This window comes from Castor canadensis, chromosome 8 (assembly GCF_047511655.1).
Source record: "Castor canadensis chromosome 8, mCasCan1.hap1v2, whole genome shotgun sequence".
Lineage (NCBI taxonomy): Eukaryota > Metazoa > Chordata > Mammalia > Rodentia > Castoridae > Castor > Castor canadensis.
The window spans coordinates 119837476-119853175 of record NC_133393.1 but is presented as its reverse complement, the minus strand read 5'-3'; the positions used below and the strand labels follow the sequence as shown (position 1 = coordinate 119853175).

At 35.1% G+C, this 15700-nt stretch overlaps 1 protein-coding gene across 3 annotated transcripts in view; it reads left to right on the top strand.

Moving 5' to 3' along the window:
* The window catches only part of Lin7a (lin-7 homolog A, crumbs cell polarity complex component), a 155506-nt gene that overhangs the window by 84429 nt on the left and 55377 nt on the right, over positions 1-15700 (top strand). For 2 of the 3 annotated variants that reach the window (XM_074084027.1, XM_020173065.2), the window contains exons 3-4: positions 9042-9113; positions 11360-11569. In XM_074084027.1, coding sequence (XP_073940128.1) covers positions 9042-9113; positions 11360-11569 — 282 coding nt within the window. Of the gene's footprint in view, positions 1-9041; positions 9114-9188; positions 9266-11359; positions 11570-15700 lie in introns of all 3 variants that reach the window. The other variant, XM_074084028.1, reaches the window with a different exon arrangement.

Genomic DNA, 15700 nt, shown 5'->3' with positions numbered 1-15700 from the left:
ATTGATGATAATGGAGTGTTAAAGTCTCCCACAACCACTGTGTTGGCGTTTATATATGCTTTTAGGTCTTTCAGGGTATGTTTGACGAAATTGGGTGCGTTGACATTGGGTGCATACAGATTGATGATTATTATTTCCTTTTGGTCTATTTCCCCTTTTATTAGTATGGACTGTCCTTCTTTATCTCGTTTGATCAATGTAGGTTTGAAGTCTACTTTGTCAGAGATAAGTATTGCTACTCCTGCCTGTTTTGGGGGGCCATTGGCTTGGTAAATCTTCTTCCAGCCTTTCATCCTAAGCCTATGCTTATTTCTGTCAGTGAGATGGGTCTCCTGTAAGCAACAAATTGTTGGATCTTCCTTTTTAATCCATTTCATCAAGCAGTGCCTTTTGACGGGTGAATTAAGTCCATTAACATTAAGCATTAGTACTGATAGGTATGTAGTGATTCCTGTCACTTAGTTGTCTTAGTTGTTTGAAGGTTTGATTGTGTGTACTTATGTTGAGGTTACTCTCTAATTTCTAGCTTTTTCTTTTCCTCTAGGTTGGTGCTGCCTGCCCTTTCATCATTATGTTGTGCTTCACTTTCTGTGTGCAGAATCCCTTGCAGAATCTTTTGTAGTGGTGGCTTTGTGGTCACATATTGTTTTAGTTTCTGCTTATCATGGAAGACTTTTATTGCTCCATCTATTTTGAATAATAGTTTTGCTGGGTAGAGTATCCTGGGGTTGAAGTTATTTTCATTCAGTGCCCGGAAGATCTCACCCCATGCTCTTCTTGCTTTTAATGTTTCTGTTGAGAAGTCTGCTGTGATTTTAATGGGTTTAGCTTTGTATGTTACTTGTTTTTTCTCTCTTACATCCTTCAATATTCTTTCCTTAGTTTCTGAACTTGTTGTTTTAATGATGATATGTCATCAAGTAGTTCTCTTTTGATCTGGTCTGTTTGGTGTCCTGGAGGCCTCTTGCATCTGTATGGGAATATCTTTGTCTAGATTTGGGAAATTTTCCATTATTATTTTGTTGAATAGATTACGCATTCCCTTCACTTGCACCTCTTCTCCTTCTTCGATGCCCATGATTCTCACTTTTGGTCTTTTGATGGAGTTGGTGAGTTCTTGCATTTTCTTTTCACAGGTCTTGAGTTGTTCAATTAATAGTTATTCAGTTTTTCCTTTAATTACCATTTCATCTTCAAGTTCTGAGATTCTGTCTTCTGTTCGTTCTATTCTGCTGGATTGGCCTTCCGTTTTGTTTTGCAGTTCTGTTTTGTTCTTTTTTCTGAGTTTTTCCATATCCTGGCTGTTTTCCTCTTTAATGCTGTCTATTTTTGTCCTGAGTGCATTTATCCATTTATTCATTGTGTTCTCTCTTTCACTTTGGTGTTTATACAGTGCTTCTATGGTTTCCTTTATTTCTTCTTTTGCTTTTTCAAATTCTCTATTTTTGTTGTCTTGGACTTTCTTGAGTGTCTCCTGTACATTTTGGCTGACCCTATCCAGTATCATCTCTATAAAATTCTCACTGAGTACTTGCAGTATGTCTTCTTTTAAATTATTCTGGTGGGCTTCATTGGGTCCTTTGGCATAGTTTATCTTCATTTTGTTGGAGTCTGGATCTGAGTTTCTGTTTTCTTCATTCCCCTCTGGTTCCTGTACTAATTTTTTGCTGTGGGGAAACTGGTTTCCCTGTTTTTTTCTGTCTTCCTGTCATTGTCTTTGGTGTTGTTACTGTCCCTGTACTGTGTGCAATTAAGTATTTTCTAGCTTGTAATAATAACAATGGTAATATTTAGAATGGAAGGGTGAGTTGAGATGGAAAGGAAGAAGTTAAAGAAAAGGAGAAAACAAATACACAGACAAGAGGGAGAAAGCAGAACAAGGTTTCAGACAAGAAAGTTTCAAAGGTATAAACAGGGAGCATTAGTGTACTAATTGACAGTAAGCTGAACAGACATTAGAGGGACAGAGATAGGATTGAAAATAAAAAATTTAAAAAAATTAAGATAGGAATAAAAATAAAAAATAAGTAAATGAAAGAAATATCTATATATTAAAAATGAATTAAAATAAAATGGAAAATAGAAAATTAAAAAAAAAAACAAACCAAAAAACCCTCCAAGTTCAAATGCAATGAAGTTTCCGTCTTAATAATTTGGGTGTCCGTCCCAGTCTCCAGTCCTGGAGATGGTGCCTCAGATGTTGTTCTGTAGTTGTCTCATCAAAGGGGATGCATAAAGTAGAACAAAACTACACACACACACACACACACACACACACACACACAAAACCCCACCTAGTGTCCCAAGTTCAAATGCAGTACAGTTTCAGTAAGTTTTTCCCCTTGCAGGTGTAATTTGGACAGATCTCTCTGGGGTGAGCTTAGCACTCACCTGGCCCCACAGGCTTTGTTTGTTCAGAGTTCTTCTGTGCGTGAGCCTCTGCTGCAGGCTTTACCCTTTCCAAGCACTGGGAAAGGTGACACTGCACCCGCTTTGTCAGACCTGCATGTTTATTTATAGTTCATGTGGGAAGTGGGTCTTCCCTCCTCTCCTGTGAAGTTTTCCTCCCACTGCCACTTTCACAAGCTTTCCTACTCCTGATTACTGGGCGGTGCTGCTGCTCCTGCCAGCCACCATGTTTGTTTACAGTTCACGTGGGAAGTTGGTCTTCCCTCCTCTCCTATGGAGTTTTCCTCCCTCCGCCACTCTCACAAGCTTCCCCACTTCTGGTTGCTGGGAGCGTGCCCCACCCTGCTCCCGCCAGAGCCTCTCCGGCCGCCCGGCTCGTTTATTTACAGTCCCAGGAAGGGTTCCCTTCCCCCAGTCTTCAGCGCTCAGGGCGCCCCACCCTCTTTCCAGCGTGTCTTTATTGCTCTTATTGCTTATTACTCAGTTTCTCTTTTTTCCCCGGGTGGAGGTCAGTCTGTCCAGGGGGCTATGCTGCTCTGGCCCAGGCTTGTCTGTGGGGGAACCGCGGTACTGCGAAGCTCACCTGGTCTGTGTCTTCCCAAGCCGTCTGGGTGCTGGCGACTGGCCGCCAGGGGGCCCTCCTGGTTTCTCCGTTTAACCCGTGAGGTGGAGATTGTATGCACCGGCTTGAGCTTATTAGCAGAAGGAGGCAGCTTTCAAACAGCCTATTTTCTTATTTTTGACATTAAGAGCTCCTTAGCAATTCTGGATGTGAAGTTTTTATCAGATACATGATTTTCAAACATTTTCTCCTTGTCAACTTGTCTTTCCATTTTCTTAGCAGTGTTTTCAAAGAGTTGGTCTCTGTCTTTATTTTAAAACCATGATTTCAGTATGTCCTCTGTGCCTAGCCTCTCATATTAACGAATTTGCCATTACTTCTAATGGACAAGATTACAACTTTCAGAACTTGAGACAGCAGTAGAAAAGAGACTAAAGATGGCGGAGGTCTCTATAAATTTACTTGGAAATTATAGCAAGCAGGAAATCTTTGGGCTGAAAGTAACAGAGGATCCAACTTCACTGGCTTCACTATACAGAGCTATTTTTCTACTTTACAAGAAGTAGAGAAGCAGATAGCTGTTTGCAGAGACTCAGGAGCCCTGTGGCAGGGCTCAGAACTGAGGCATACGTACACTCACTTCTGTGCCCTTTCTCTGGAAGTTGAAGGTTGTAGCCGTAGTTGATTCTGTGCACACTTGGGACAAGAAATACAGGATGGGAAAAGAGAATCACACTTTCCTAGAGGCTCCTCATGTATTTCCAATTGAATTCTCATGACACAGCACTGGGTCACGTGGCCAGGCCACACTGGGAGGAGAGGGTTGAAAATGGGGATTGTGTTGAATGAGTCTACTTGGTAGCTGCCTCACATAGAAATTTTTAAATAACATCAGAATACAAAGGACCATAAAACTATTCTGTAAAAATAGAAGACAGAACATTTAAAATATAGTTCCAGACTCAAAGAAAATATTTTAACCTAAGCATCTACATTGTAAAAGCATCATTCTAGTGACATCTTATTGTACATGTATTAATAATAGAAATAAAAGCTATAGTAACTATTATAGTGAGAACATAATGGATTATGTTCTTATATACTTTGTCTTTTTTTTTTGAAGCTAGGGCTTTACATATGAAATAAGGTATGCAGATGTTGTGTTATTTAAAGTCTCATAGAAAAAGGATCCAGGATGAGAAATTCTTAGGATAGGTTGTCCTCATTTCCTACCCCTTCTGTACCATCTAGGATGCTTAAGATCAAGAAAAACTGTGCACTAGAAAGTTTATATTGTGATGTTGTCTAACATTTGTATAAATGAAATCTCAAAAGCAAACTCTTCTTGTACTAGAGTTGTAGCTATTTATCTTAACTCTAAGTGGGAATACTATTGTAAATTTAGTAGATAAATTGAAGTCAAAGTGAAGCTTTTACTTCATTTGTACTTGTTATTCTCAGTGAAAAATTTCCATCCAGAAAAAGTAGTCCATTTGCTTTTTTAGGATAAAGAAAAGCAAAATGTAAATTATTCACTTAAAATTTTAAAAATAAACCTCTAAATGAAAAATTAATGTTTTTCCATAGTTTTGCAAGCATCCATTATTTTTCTCTTTCATAAATTTTAGCCCAGGTACCTAACACATAGGTTAAAATAACTTTGAAATGAATGTGAGCTGAACAAATTAATAAATGCGCTTTCAGAATCAACTCAGTACTATTCTATTGTTTTTATTGATCTATCTTTGCAAATTGATTTTTAGCTTGGAATAGATCCTAAATAGGAAAAATGTAATTAAATCTGAGTTAGGAAATTACTGAGGCTGAAATGTAAGGTAAAACTCTGTTTCTAGCAGTTATTTGACCTACCTTAGGAATTAAACCCATTCCGTCCAGTGGAATGTCCTTAGACATGCTATCACTGAAGTTCGTTACACACCTGGGGATCCAAAGGATTCAGAGAACTATGAGCCCCATCGCTCCTGGTTGAAGCTCATGCAGCCATTTTTTCTCTTCCCCTTAAGAACTGCCTCAGGATATATGGCCAAATAATTTACATTTCTATGACAGCTTTCTTCAAAGTATAAAAATACTTCTGTAATTGACCTTGAGAAGGAAGATGGGCAAGGATACGTTTTGCCTGTTAGGAAATGAGAGGCCCAGGAAGGTCCTAAGGTGATAACAGAAAATGAAACCAGAACTAATATCTCCAAGCTTTGACCTAACTTTTAACCAGACCATGTCCTTCTTCATTTCACTTTTGGACACTAAGGAATCAGAATCTATCTTATCTTGTAGGGAAAAAAAAAAGATGGATAATAGTATTAAATTGTTTTAACTTAATCTTAGTATATTATCATCATAAAAGGAGATTAAAATACTATTTCACCTCAATTTGTAGTAATGAATTTGTTAGTTCTAGAACAGTTGCATTTTATATTTGCAGCCATACCTTACTTCAGGGTAGCTAATGTACTGTATCATATTATGTTATGTTATGTCATGTTGTGTTATGTTATTCTATGTTATGTTATGTTTTATGTTATGTTATAACTCAACTATAGCAATAAAAGTATATGGTTACTCTCATTCAAATATAAAGAAATACTTGTTTCATTTACAAATTTTTGTTTTCATGCATTCTGCCAAAATAATAGTGGTCTGATGCCTTCTTAATATGATAAAGCCTGATGTGATTGACCAAAAGAGAAAAGGACTTGGGGGTAGATTGGCATGAATTTGTGCAATAATTCTCCAACTAACTAGAAGTATGGCATGTCACCATTTCTTTGGCCCAGTTTTCTTGTATCTAGAGTGCTGGAATGAAAAGTTGTGAGAAATTAATGAGTGCATGGGTACATGGTTAGCATTAATTTGACCCAAGTAAGCCCTCATTAAAACATGATAGTGCAATGCAATAATTATTTATAAGAACTCTTACTCAGAGCTACGTAAGTGTATTTTATGGCTTAATTAACAATTGCATATAAGAAGAAAATATATGGCTTGATTCCTTAGGTCAGGTTATTCTAACCTCAGCTCTACTGACATTTTGGCTGATAATTCTTTGTCATGGGGGGCTTCCATGTGTACTGTAGGTTGTTTAGAACAATCCCTGGCCACCATATGTTAAACTCCAGTAACATCACCCTCCCTCCCCATTTGTGACAACCAAAAATGTCTCCAGACATTACCAAATTTCTCCTGGAGGACAAATTTGCCTCCAGTTAAGAAGGACAGCCTTTGATCAACTCTTTGTAAAGATTGTTCATGAGCAGCTTGCTACGTGTAGGAGATGCTCCTAAAGCAATTCCCCTGATCAAATAAGATGAGCAACATTAAAAAACAGCAACTATAATAAAAGTAGCTAATTTTTAGTTAGTTAATTACATGTGGGAAATTGTTCTTATCTTACTCAGTCTTCATAAAAGATTTAGAAGTTAGTTTCATTTTAAGGCTTATTTTTCAAATGAGAAAATTAAGTCCCAGAGAAATCAATGCTTTACTGACCAGCATCATTCAATTAGAAAGTGGCAGAGCTAGGTTTCTTCCAGGCCATCTCTAGAGCTTGTGCAATTATCTAGACAGTACTGTCCTTTGGGTATCCTACTTTTTAATTGACAATTCAAATTAGGACATTAGAAATAATTCTTCTTAATTTGTGATATTTATTAGGTATTTACCTCAGGCACTTACAAAATTACTTTCTGTCTTAATCAGTTGATGACAACCTCTTAATTATTTCCTAAATGATTGTCCTCATAAACATCACTGTATGTAAGCAAAGAAGTCACATTCCCTGGAAAGGTTAACCATAATCACCCCAGGCAAATTCAGAGGCCAGGAACTGAGGAGGGAGAGACTCACTCTACTTGATTGAGGCAGAGAACATTTAACAGAAGAGAGAATATCTGACTTGCCCTTTGTTCACCATCTTAAACTTGGATAAATGAGTATCTGCCAGGTGGAAGGGCATTCTGGCCAGAGTTAACAGGATATGCAAACATCTGGACAACTGGAAGGGTTTGATATGTTTGGAAACAAAAACAGGAGGTAGGATGAGTTAGGAAAGTAGGCTGGGTTCTGCCCTATTATCTCTGGTCTGATTCCTGTAAGCATTTGATGTTGTCAGTTTTACTGTAAGGACAACAGATAGCCAAGAACACTGAAGCAATGCAGTCAGCTAGCTACTTGATGATACCAACTGAAGTGAATAGTTGATAGTTGGGAGAACCCATTTACCCTGATGCATTGCCTTTCAGCAGGAGAGAATGAGTTAGACTGGAACAAAGGATCAGATATGAAAGAGTTTATTAACAAGAGAAGCAAAGCAAAGAAAATTTCTTAATGGTCTATTAGAGCAAATAAGTAGAATTTATTTGTGGAAGAGATATCTCTACAAGACAAAATAATGCCATTTCAAGGAAATATGTTTGACAGCTATTCTGGTAACCTGGAAAAAAATTTGCAGTGACATATTACAGATTTCATAGCTGACCTTTTGGAAACCTGTTCTTGTCACCATTCAGATTTCCCACAGAAAGTGAACACCCAATTGTTTAGCAGAGGCTCAAAAGTACAAAGTAGATTCTCAATTATATTCCTACCTTTCTAGTCCAGACTACTTTGTCTATTTCCTTTCTAATCATGTCACCTGGGAAAGATGAATCAGCGTTGCTGGAAATTCAACCAAATGTGTTTGAAAAATGAGGGCCCAACAAAATTATTAGGAAGACACTCAATAAGTGATTGTTGAATGATTCACTTTAATGACTTTCAACTCAAACATTTAAAATATGATTGATAGAATGGAAGAAATCCCCCTTCAAAACTTCAATAGTAGTTAACTTACTTCATTTTTTAATGAAATACCTAAAAGGCCACTCCCCCCAAAGTACTCCAGCATAATATGAGAGAGACTTTTACCTCCATGTATTATGTGCAATATATTTTTAGAATTTTATTAGTTAAATTCAAAATGAGCATGTAATCCAATATATTTAGCCTTGTTTCCTTTACCAAATGTCTTTTTCAAACCTTTAAGTGTCATTCTCCACACTTGAGGCATTTTATTTTATCATTAACATAAAGGTTTTATAATCCCATCCCTGGAAGTTTAGAAGGAAAATAATTTTATCTACTATGTTGCAACAGTTTCTACAGTTGTGTCTAAAACCATAATTAGTAAAACAACATCTACTGTTTCAGAAGTGCTTTTAGGACCCAGGTGCCTTGAAACTGTAATTTCAAACAAAAATGATCCTACTAAATAAATACTCTTTACCCACTTTCTAGATGGACAAAAAGAGGATCAGTATAGTAAAATGAGGCCATATAATTCCCCAATTGTATCATAAAACTCAAATGTAGGTCCATTACTCAGAAAAAACTTGTATTTTTCCTACAACATCATTTTAGGTCCAAATTTTACCTCCATCCTTTCTATTTCATCTAAATTTTGGCATCAACCAATAGCTTATATGTTGCTCTAGTTCTAGAAACTAGAATCTTTTACTTTATTTGTCACTCTGGAATACCATTTTATCTCTAACTTTATATAATTCATTTATTCATAGAGTGAGTTAAGTTATGAATGTTTGAAATTATGACTGTGCATCATTAACAGTAACTTATCTTCCAACATGTTAGAGTTTGGGCCAAGAGAAAGATATTGTTTTCCTAGCTTGATGGAATATCAATTTAGAAAACTAGAAAATATTGCTAAACTCAAAAAGTATCTATACACATAACTCGTAACTAGTTTTAGAGCTAAAACTGTGCATAATATTAAATTACTGACAAAATAATTTTCTAAAACCAAATATAAGGTTTTTTTAATATTTGAAACAAATTTAAAATTTCTGAATCAATGTGATTGCCTTGTCTATTCCAACCCACCCCACCCAAAAATAGGAGGTATGTTTTGTCCAAGTCATCATAGTTTATTCAGCCCTAGTTTGCTTATGATAGAGAGCGTCTATCCTACAAAGAAAAAATTTATTGTTGATCTGAAAGGAAAAACTTGATAGTCTTAAATTCTTACACATTCTTTTTTATATGAATATTTTAGGTGTATCAATATATGCATGAAACGATAACTGTTAATGGCTGTCCTGAATTCCGTGCGAGGGCCACAGCAAAGGTAAGACTTGAGTAACTTTAAAAATATACTTGACCCCAGTGATCTAGTAATTGATTGTGCGCGTGTGTGTTTCAGGTATTCTCGTGTGTACACTCTAAGAGAATTTAGACATCAGTGGCAGCCCAGAGTCTAGAACCAGTACTACTTCCCAGGTAAAAATCCTAATGGAAAATTGAACGTTTCTGCTGCTTCTGTAGCTTAAGAAAGGAGAATGATTTCATTAAACTTGCTAAATGTCCATTTGGCACAAGCAAATCTGCTGGTTCATTGTACAACTACTACATGGTTTTCTGACACATTCTTCTGATCTGAAAGAGCCTGTATCCTATTTAGTCCAAGAAGATTATTTGCACTGGTCTAAAGTCTTGATGTAAGTTAGGTGGGAAAATAACTCACCTGAAAACACTGATCTAGGATTCTTCTTGTAACTTGCTGAAAGGATTGATCTCAAGGGAAGACTTGTCACCTTTTGTGGTAGAAGTCACTTTTGTTCTTTAAAAACTTAAATTCAGAGATGCTATTAAGTAAATGATACAATAGGATTTTGATATTTTCTAGAAGACAGATCATTAGGAAACGGTAGTTTTAAACCAAAATCACTGAAGCAGTTCATATTTCACAAATACAGAAATATTGTAATAGAACATGACTTGCTTTTTAAAAAACTTTAATCTTTCTAATAGTGTATAAGAAATGAGAACTCAGTGAAACTAATCCGAATTTTCCGTTTATTTCCTTTGTGTTACATCACCTGTTGTTTGGTTTCTTTCCTGAATTTTTGGTTTTCATTCTGTAACTGAACACTGTAGATTTGTAAGGGTTTTTTTTCCTAACCCAAGCAAAAAAAAAAAAAGGTATTATTACCATTACATCATGCTTTGCTTGTACTGAAGTGGAACACACAGAGAAAAATGATCCCTACATGGTTTAATTAAGGGGAAAGTGAATTATGTAGTGTTTTACCATTCTCATTTCTTATTCATGTAGAACAGCAGGATAGCAGCATAAGGTTGCAATAGCACAATATTTTCTGGTTGTTTCTGGGCTGTCTGCATTGCATCCATGTCAGCCATTAAAACCTATGCATGACGACAAGGTTTGCATGAGCAATGCATGCAGCTACAAACAAGCCATTATTTCCATATCATCCACTATCTTTTCACTAAATGCAGGCAGTAGCATAATGCTAAATGAATGTGATTACACTGTGTGTGGAAAAAGAATGTACTGTAGTTGGGAATCAATATTTTCACAGTGTTGAGTAAATCACTTTATAGTAGGCACCTAATCAACTGTGGTTAAAGCAGGATATGGAAGTAGAAAATAAGAAGCAGACAGAGAATCTTTTCTTGATTGGAAGTACTCAAATGCTGTCATTTCTATGGGGGGGAGGGCAGGAACTAATGGTAAGTCATTTTCTTGATCTTAAAGAAATTTATATATATATAAATTTATATACATAAATTTATTTATGTATATAAATAAATTTATAATTTATCATAATCTTATGTCCATATTAATTATGCTTTACATATCCAGGCATGATGTCAGAGACAGTTAATTTTGCCCAAATCATTGTAGTACTTGACATATTAATGTAAAATATAGGGGGAAAATCTTGGGCTAGATAGAAGATCTCACATAATAATATGGAATTTGCTATGAAGTGAAAATAATCTCTTTGAATCTATTATTTCATTTGATATTTATTTTCTTGTATGAGTTTTGAATTAAAAAAAATTTAAATTACTAAACCAGTAGCCTGACAATAGTAAGGCTGCATATGTATTTGTAAGAACATACATGTATGAGTTCCTCAGTTTACTGAATAAATATTTATTTGCTAGCACCAAGTTAGACTGTATGTCATACAAAACATGCGAGACATAGACAGCCCTTAGGGGTGTTCATAGTCAGAATATGTCCAAAATAATTATAATGCTAGGTAATATATGTACCAGAACTGTTTGGAGTCCAGGAACAGGAGGATTTGCATCTAATTGAGGTAACTGTGACAGATTTTTATGTGAAAATTTAACCATGCTGGATAAGCTCTAGAAAGCTGGAAATAGCTAGGAGGGTCTTCACCAAAGAAAAGACTTATAGACGGGATCTACATGAACACATTCTGTGAGCTTTCTTTCACAGGAGAATGCTATAAGAAGTTGCTTGAGTTGTCCCCTGCAAAGCATATGATTAGCCTTGTATCCCTTGCTTTATTATCAAAAGACCATCTTTTCTTTCAGGCAACAGTTGCAGCCTTTGCAGCTAGTGAAGGCCACTCCCACCCTCGGGTAGTGGAACTGCCAAAGACTGATGAAGGCCTTGGTTTTAACGTGATGGGAGGAAAGGAGCAAAATTCACCAATTTATATCTCTCGCATCATCCCTGGAGGGGTGGCTGAAAGACAAGGAGGCCTCAAAAGAGGAGACCAGCTGCTATCAGTGAATGGAGTGGTATGTTCATAAAATGACTAGAGATTTTTCTCCCTATGTACATTTTTCTTTTTTTACTTTCTGCTATTACTGAAGTCAGTGTTGAAATCCTAGAATAGATCATAATTTTGTACCCAACCAGCTTCCTGATGGATGTTAAACCTATAAAAGCAGTAATTTTCTATTTTTATGTCTCATTCCAGCTTTTAGGTATGATAAATATCAACCAGTTAGACAGTCATCCCAAGAAATTATCCCAACATGTAGAATTTCCCCCCAGAATACTGCAATCGAGTTATTGTTTAGAATAACCTCTTATTCTAAGTTGTTGTGAACAAATACAAACTTTTAACGAAAAGGTAAAATGCCTTTATAGTTTGTTTTTTATTTTAATTAAAGAGGAAGGGTACTATTAATGTTTCTATAATAATGACATGAACAAAGGAAATGCACCCATAAGTTTTCACCATGTCTATAACTATAGTATAATAAAAATGATTAGGTTCCCCCAAAAAAGTTTAGTTATATTATCCATTTATCATTACCCAATGAAATTGAAGTAAATTAAAACATGTAACATTTTAAAAAGACATGAATGTCCATTTTTATCAAAGCCCCATGTTCTTTGGAAGCCATTATCTCCACGAGATTTCCAAATAATGACTTGCTAAAGAAATAGCTTCATGAGAAATGAATAGACATCTCTCTATACCTTCCAATTATGTCATATGTAAATAACCTAAGAGCATAAATTTCAGAAATAAAAGCAGGAATATATAAATCTTTACCTATCTATTAACTTAATAACTTTTTTCTGAGAACTTACAATTGAATGTGTAAGCTAGATTTGGGTTCTTTGAAGCATGTTGATTTATATATTGGAGCATGTATACAAAATAAAATGCATTTGGAATGTAATTTTTTATTGGTAACTATAGAGTAAAATTCTTCTGCATTTATTTCTTTTATTTTGTTCATTTGCTGTTTTTATTTTTAAATGGACCAGTAGTTTATAACACTAAAAACTATTTATTCAACTCTTCTCTAATTATCAATCCATGAATTTATCAATCCATGAATCATGGAATTATCAATCCATGAATATTTTACACCATTTTGCCATTACAATACTAAAATTATCATTTCTATTTTTTTCTATATGGTAATGCTTTGAGATGAGCTTTTTATTGACCTTTTGGTAACTATACCATTTTCAAAGCATGTTTCAAATGATAATTTTAGAGTCAAGCTTTCTGGAGGAGGGATCTACAGAACTGGACCACACAAGTGTGACACACAGCAGTCTATGCCCCAGGATCTGAACTTACAGTTTCTCTGAATATATTTGGTGGGTCAAGAAAAGGTATAGGTTTAAAAACAGCATGAAAAGTAACAAAAAATACCAAAATGTATTAATACTGATTGTAGTTGTACAAAGCAATAATAAATATGCATGACATCAATTTAATAGGTAATTGACTTTGAAGTATCTCTCAAGGGAGCTAAAGAGCCTTTGTTTAACACACACTTTTGCAGGGAGCACAGCTGTAGGCATTTTACAATCACTCATCCACTCTTTGCAATGACCTTGTGATGAACCTGGGAGGCGGCAGGGAACATTGGAACAATGGAATCAAACAGACCTCGTTTTACCACTCAATATCCATATGATTATAGATTAATATTCCTAAACCTGAATTTCCCTATCTAAAAGGAGAGGAATACAAACTGATTTTAAGGGCACTGATGAAAATTACAGTGATGCAAAATGTCCCTTAAGAATCATTTGGTCACATATACCTTTGATAGGTAAGGGAGGCCACTAAAGAAGGTTGAAGTGGGTGAGGATTCATAACCCCCAGTGATAATGCTTTTGTATTTATGTTAAAAGTGAGTCTTAAAGCAATTTCTGTTACACATGTATGTATAGGCTAGTAAACACTTATTAGCAGGAAGGCAGAAATCGATTCTTACAACCTTATCTAGTAATTTGATTTAAATCCCACTTCTCTGACCATTCAGATGTTCCCATCCTAACCTGGGGGGAAAAAAATTGACTTGAGTCAGCTGAAACAATTTTCCAGGCTCAGGACTTTTTTACATTCAGCCTTAATCAGAAATCCTATTAAACCAACAATTGGAAATAGGATGGTTTAGTGATCAAACTTTGATTCCGTCCTCCTTCCTACACTAATTCTATTGTATAGGCTATAAGTCTTCCAAAGATTTTTATACCCTGTTCATGTCTCCAAGAGAGTTTAATATTTAATTATATTAAAACCTATAATTGCATCAATTTAAGTTCCTTTTTTAACATATATCATGATGGTTAGTAGACCACTAATTCCACCAAAAAAATCAGTTTCTGAAATATTTTGCAAATAAGCAAAGCATCATTTGTTCATTGAAATAAGTGTAGCAAATGCTCTTTCAGCATTAGAGGAAGAGTGTTGCCTATCTGATATAATGCTGGCTGACCACACTGGACTGGTTTATTAAGCTCCATACAATCAAACAATATATTACAAACTGCCTATTTTAAAGTTTAAAAGTAAGTTATGAACATTTTAACAGTGGCTTATATTTATCAGGTACTTATCAAAATGTAGTTTTCTATAAATGATAAACTTCATGAACCACTGACTTGCTCATGGTCATACAAATAGCAGTTAATTTAATTCTAGAACCCTAGGCTTTTAATACTGAATCCAGAGGTCTTTTCAGTATAAACAATTCCAAGAAGGTAGTATCATTTAATGGAAAAAAATTATTCCATAGTGAAATAATTTTATTTGCCTTATAACGGAGGAGCCAAAAATTTTAAAAGAGAGAAGGAGAGAAAAAAAACATTAGCAAGAGATAGAATGATTTTTATTTCTACTTTGAAATAAGGTACCATTTGGGAAGATTAATATAGAAGATTTTTAGAACATGTTATTCTTTACCAAGAACAAATTTTGGAAGTGACTTAGAGGACTGAAGCAAACCTGACTTCAGTAAATGTACTCTTAGGACAGTTCCCAACTGACCCACTTGAAAATAAAAATAATTATTCCATGGTCTTTTAAACATCTGGAGAGACATCTTAAATGATGTCCTGATTATCTTTGTTTATTTATTTATTTGTTTGTTTTTGTGTCCTGGCTTCATTTACCCAGGATGTGTCATGATGACCAAGAAAATATAACATATGTTAATATAGAGCTGTTAACATGAAATGCTAAATAATGAAGTGGGATGGAAAGAGGAAAATCAATAAATAAAAATAAGGAAAAAATACAGCAATTGAGCAATTGACTTTTTTTTCTTTTAGCTTCTTATAAGTCAAAACACCAGCTGAGCAATCATTGAGAGATAATTTTTTTTTAACTATTCCTGGGCTCCAAGAGAAATTTCCCATGGGATTTTTATAAATGAGACAGTGAATCACCTAATACAATTTTATAGAAAATTCAGAGTCCTTTTGTGTATGCCTACTTCTTATGCTAACCCTCAGTGAAAACTTACAACAGAATGCTGAGTTAAAATTTAACATTAATAGGAGGTCAAAAATGTTAGTTAGAATTTATAGCTTCCTAATGGTCTTCTATTCACCCTTTTACACTTAAGTGTTTTCTCAGCAATTTTGAGAAAAGATTCAAGGATTATTTATAAAGGTTGCAGCCAATGTGAATGCAGCAGAGACAGCAAATATATTATTGTGTGATAGTCAGGATATAAAAAAAAAAACTCAATAGACTAGTATAATAGGCTTAATAAGAACCTACATGAAGTCCCACCCCTATGCCAGAAAACTAGCTACATATATACAGAATCGGGGAGAAATGACTAAAGAGCAAAGCTTAATAAATCCTAGGGGATATTAGTTGATTTCAAGAATAATATAAGGCAAATTGGGTGGAATTGGTTGGAGGGAAAGCATGTTACTATGATTGTAGGTACACTGACAATGATCTTATACAGAACACAGATAGAAGTTGATCCAACATTTGAGTGTGCTGTTCATTCTACACTCTGTTGTGCTCTGATTCGATAAGCTCATGCCTAGATGAGCAGTCTTGTGTATGAGGAACACATAAAAAGAGAACCTGAGTTGTGTAGCGTACTGAAGAGAATATTTAAGAGAATGACAACTATCTTCAATTGTCCTCC